The following is a 5,227-nucleotide window of genomic DNA, read 5'->3' as shown; positions in this document are numbered from 1 at the left end:
TCTTTGTAATGTCCGTAAGAGACAAGAGTCAGGGTCCTTTTACACGGACCGATTATCTGACAGATGATCCAGATTGAAGCAGATGCCCCCGATCACTGTCAGATCATCTGTGAAAGTGACTGTTGCGTGTAAATGCAGCAATCACCTCAGCTGTATGGGGACAAGTGATCGCTTGTCCCCATGGAAAATCATTGTTTCAGTGCAGCAGATTGTTGTTTATACACCACGAACATGTTATAAGGGAAAACAGAATGCTAAGTAAAATAGCACTGGAGGGGTTAAATTTTTTTGTACAAAATTAACTCACCTTAATCACTTGATTGCGCAGCCGGCATCTCTTCTGGCTTCTTTCTTTGCTGTGTGGAGGAAAAGGACCTGTGGTGACGTCACTCCGGTCATCACATGGTCCGTCACATGATTTTTTACCATGGTGATGGATCATGTGATGACCGGAAGTGACGTCACCACAGGTCCTTTTCCTGCAATCAGCAAAGAAAGAGACAGAAGAGAAGCCGGGCTGCGCGATCAAGTGGATTAAGGTGAGTTAAATTTTTATTTTTTAACCCCTCCAGTGCTATTGTACTATGCATTCTGTATTCAGAATGCTATTATTTTTCCTTATAACCATGTTATAAGGGAAAATAATAAAATGATCGGGTCTCCATCCCGATCGTCTCCGAGCAACCGTGCGTGAAAATCGCACCGCATCCGCACTTGTTTGCGGATGCTTGCGATTTTCACGTAGCCCCATTCACTTCTATGGGGCCTGCGTTGCGTGGATTATCGCACCGGAACGCACAATATAGAACATGCTGCGATTTTCACGTAATGCACAAGTGATGCGTGAAAATCACCTCTCGTGTGCACAGCCCCATAGAAATGAATGGGTCCAGATTCAGTGCGGGTGCAATGCGTTCACATCACGCACTGCACCCGCGCGGAATACTCGCCCGTGTGAAAGGGGCTTTAAGCTACTTTCCCATCTGCACTTTCCCTTTCTGCTATTGAAATCCATCATAGGAACTCAATAGCGGGGGAAAACACTTCAGTTTTGTACCCATTCATTCTCAAGGGGGACAAAACTGATCTGAATGAAACGGAATATACCAGAATGCATTCCATTCCATTTGGTTGAGTCCCCATCACAGACATAAAAACGCTGCAAGCAATGTTTTTCTATCCGCGATGTGGTGCGGAGCAAGATGGATCCGTCATGACACACAGTGTAAGTCAATGGTGGTGGATCCGTTTTTTCAGACACAATAGAAAACGGATCTGTCCTCCATTGACTTCCAATGGTTTTAGCGACTGATCCATCATTGCTATGTTATACAACCGGATCCGTTCAGAACAGATGAAGACGGTTGTATTGTCGCGACGGAAGTATTTTTGCTGATCCATGCCGGATCCAGCAAAAACTCTGGTGTGAAAGTTGCCTTACACTGTCACACTTTATACAAACGCTCTTCCCCAATAATCTGACAGATAATATCAGTTTAAAAGGAAGTGCGAAAGTCTGTTGTATTGTAGATGTAGAAGCTATCTTACGAAAAGGATAAACTCTGTTTTGGCCTTTTTGACCTACTCAGCGAATAAGGACCTTCTTAGCTTTGTGAAGATACCATGGTTGAGCTACTGTAGCAAATCTTACTTTTAGAGGAGAGCCATTTCTCTCAGTTTTCTTCATAGTTTTATTTTCAACATTAAACTTTTATTATTTTAAGCCACTACATGATATAAAAAGTATTGTAGCAGACTTTTTAAGGATTTAAACAATATGTAATGCTAGAAAAAGAGTTCCCAAGGAATCATCGAACAATGTTTGAACTTATTTAATGAAACTGACCCATCACACTTAATATCTATAGTTTTTTTTACGGCCGTCACACGTCCGATTTAAGAACAATGGCAATCAATGTGGTTATTCACATGGCAATTTTTTGGACAACCAGTGAATAAAGGACATAAAAAAATAGAAGATGTTCTAGCTTGTCCATTTTCACTGACCGACTGCCCCCATACAATAGAATGGGATTATTTTTAGCGTCCGTTTTTGTTTGTTTTTTTACTGTAGTGTGCATGTAGCCAAATCTGCTATGCTAGTTTTGTGGCATAAAAAGTTGCAAGTGATGTCGTGTGTGACATTTTGCGACTGTTTAGTAGCTGCGCCTTCTAATGCCACTTTAAGAAAGTTTTGCCAGTGGATCACTTTTAAGCTATACTTATGACATGCAACTTTTTAAAATGTTGCAAAAAAGCACTTGTTCGGCTATTTCCGGCAGTCCCATAGAGCTGAATGGAGAAGTGGTCACGCAGTACGCTCTCCATTAATTTCTATGGGACTTCCAAAAATAGCCAAGTGTGCTCGCTCAGCTATTTTTGGAACTCCCATAGTAATGAATGGAGAGCACGCTGCACATGCGCAGTGCGCTCTCGTTCACTTTTTAGGGCGTCGTTCTAGTGATAAACTATAATTTTGAAATGTTTAGCCCAATTTTTCATTTTAAGGTGCAGCTGTCTCTTTAAAAGCTTCTGACATGTCATGTTGAGACCCTCGCAGTCACTGAAACGAATGGTCAGCTAAGCACTGTGTCACTTTCTACTGTGATTGGCTTTGCTTGGAAAGATGAACTTAGCAATGTATGGACCAAACAATTCACTGTGACCAATATAATGCAAAAATACACACAAAGGAATTTATCAAGCTCTTCTACTGTACCTGGGCATAGGAGAGTAGGTGATGACATTCCACACATCTGTCTTTGTGTTCAGCATCTGTATCCCACTATAGACATCACCATTCTCATCACGGCCACATATAACATACAGCCTGCTATCGACACTGACAGCTGCTGCTCTTTCAACGGGTCTAATGAGAGGTTTCCGGCTCTCCCATGTCATCTCTGCTAGATTCAAACGCTCTACATCTGCAACAACGCCTTCATCTGTGCTCCCACCAATGACATAGAGGTGCAGTCCTATTCCCACTGCACAGTGGCAGTTTCGAGAGATCTTCATAGGTGGTCCATCTCTCCAACAGTTATCAGAAGAATCATAAATGAGAACCCAGTCTATACTGTACCATACAAAATCTCCTCGGAAATATCCGCCAGTAACAATCACTAGGTTTCCTGTAATCACCCAGAACAAATAAGAGAATAGTAATGGATCAATTTAATTGTATTCAGTTATTGCATTGCTAGCTTAAAATCCTTAGGATAGGTCATTAATATCAGATCGGAGAGGTCCGACTCCCGGCACCCCCCAGATCAGCGGTTTGAGGAGAACGCAACACTTGTAGGAACACTGCCTTCTCTATTCTGTTTGCCTGCGCACTGCAGCAATTGCGGCTTCCCCATTCACTTCTATGGAACAGCTCCATCTGTTAAAGTGAATACTACAGAGCCATCCCATAGAAGTGAATGGGGACACCATACTTGTAATTACACCTGCCCACAACTGCAATTGCTGTAGTGAGCAGGTAAACAGAGCAGAGAAGGCAGTGCTCATACAAGCGTTGTCTTCTCTTCAAACAGCTGATTGGAGGGGGTGCTGGGAGTGAGACCCCCACCAATCTGATATTCATGATCTATACTCAGGATAGATTATCAATAGTAAATAAAAAAAGGACAACCCCTTTAATATTTTTTAATATGACAGTCTAAGTGTACCCTCAATTAATAAAACCCTAGCATATCATTTTAAAGAGGTTTTATGATTTTATGTTAATAAAGCTTAAAGGGGTTATCCTAAGAATAGGTCATCAGACCCCATTAATTATCGTTGTTCTTTGCTTTGATACTGCTATTGTTGTACTGCTTCATACTGTTTTTCATTGAGAAGTTGTCATTGCTCCTTCCTTGGCTGTCAGCTGTACAAATAATAAGTAGCATACTGTATATTAAAGTGTAACTGTATTTTCACTACCAAAAAAGAAATTCCTGCTGCTGAAGGGAAGATATTTATGAAGCTTTATTTTTTACTTAATTTTACCTTTCTGATGTCTGTATTCAGGCCTTAGTAATACTATTTCTCTGCGCTTTGCTTTCAGCATCTTCCTAAGATGGTCTACAAAGGATTTCCTATGATGATGTTTACCATGTCCTTGAAGCCGTCTGGAAGTACAGGGAGCTAGGAGGAGGCAGTGTATCTCCTAAAACAGTGTAAACACACACTCAGCGCTATTCACCTCCGCAGGGAAGGCGGACTGCACATAACAACGCTGTGGGAAGATGGCTGCAGAATGGGAATGTAGCATGCAGGTGTCTGAGTTATTATGAGGTAAAACTGAAAATGATTACATTTTAAAACACAAACGCACTTATACTGTATGGTTTACTATACCCTTAGGGCATAAAAATGAAATGGTAGTTACACTTTAACCCCTTAAGGACCTTGCCATTTTTCACCTTAAGGATCAGGCCATTTTTTGCAAATCTGACCAGTGTCACTTTATGTGGTGATAACTTTAAAACGCTTTTACTTATCCAGGCCATTCTGAGACTGTTTTCTCGTCACATGTTGTACTTCATGACAGTGGTAATTTTGAGTCAAAATATTTCATTTTTATTTATTAAAAAAATACTAAATTTACTAAAAATGTGAAAACATTTGCAATTTTCTAAATTTCAATTTATCTGCTTTTAAAACAGATAGTGATACCTCCTAAAATATGTCTACTTCATGTTTGGATCATTTTGTAAATTGCATTTTCTTTTTTTTTGGGACATTAGAAGGCTTAGAAGTTTAGAAGCAAATCTTGAAATTTTTCAGAAAAATTCCAAAACCCACTTTTTAAGGACCAGTTCAAGTCTGAAGTCACTTTGTGAGGCTTACATAATAGAAACCACCCATAAATGGCCCCATTTTGTAAACTACACCCCTCAAGGTATTCAAAACTTCACTCAGAATTTCACTTTTTTGGCAGATTTTCCATTTTAACCCCATAGGGACACAGCCTTATTTCACCTTAAGGACCAGGCCATTTTTTGCAAATCTGACCAGTGTCACTTTAAGTGCTGATAACTTTAAAACCATTTTCGTCACATATTGTACTTCATGATACTGGTAAAATGAAGTAAAAAAAAATTTTTTTTTCACAAAAAAATACCTAATTTACCAAAAATTGGGAAAAATTAGCAAATTTCTAAGTTTCAGTTTCTCTACTTCTGTTAAACATAGTAATGCCCCAAAAAATTGTGATGACTTTACATTCCCCATATGTCTA

The 5,227-nt window shown here is 39.8% G+C and overlaps 1 protein-coding gene across 1 annotated transcript in view; it reads right to left on the bottom strand.

Moving 5' to 3' along the window:
- The window catches only part of LOC122939328 (kelch-like protein 23), a 116,329-nt gene extending 112,190 nt beyond the window's left edge, over nt 1–4,139 (bottom strand). The window contains exons 1-2 of the mRNA XM_044295398.1: nt 3,994–4,139; nt 2,720–3,131 (exon numbers count right to left, since the gene is read on the bottom strand). Of these exons, the coding sequence (XP_044151333.1) occupies nt 2,720–3,131; nt 3,994–4,054 (473 nt within the window). The 5' untranslated portion in view covers nt 4,055–4,139. The remainder of the gene's footprint in view (nt 1–2,719; nt 3,132–3,993) is intronic.
- Nucleotides 4,140–5,227: the final 1,088 nt, after the last annotated feature.

The sequence above is a fragment of the Bufo gargarizans genome, chromosome 5 (assembly GCF_014858855.1).
Source record: "Bufo gargarizans isolate SCDJY-AF-19 chromosome 5, ASM1485885v1, whole genome shotgun sequence".
NCBI lineage: Eukaryota > Metazoa > Chordata > Amphibia > Anura > Bufonidae > Bufo > Bufo gargarizans.
Note: the sequence above shows the minus strand (reverse complement) of the source record. Positions and strands in the feature narration are given on the sequence as shown.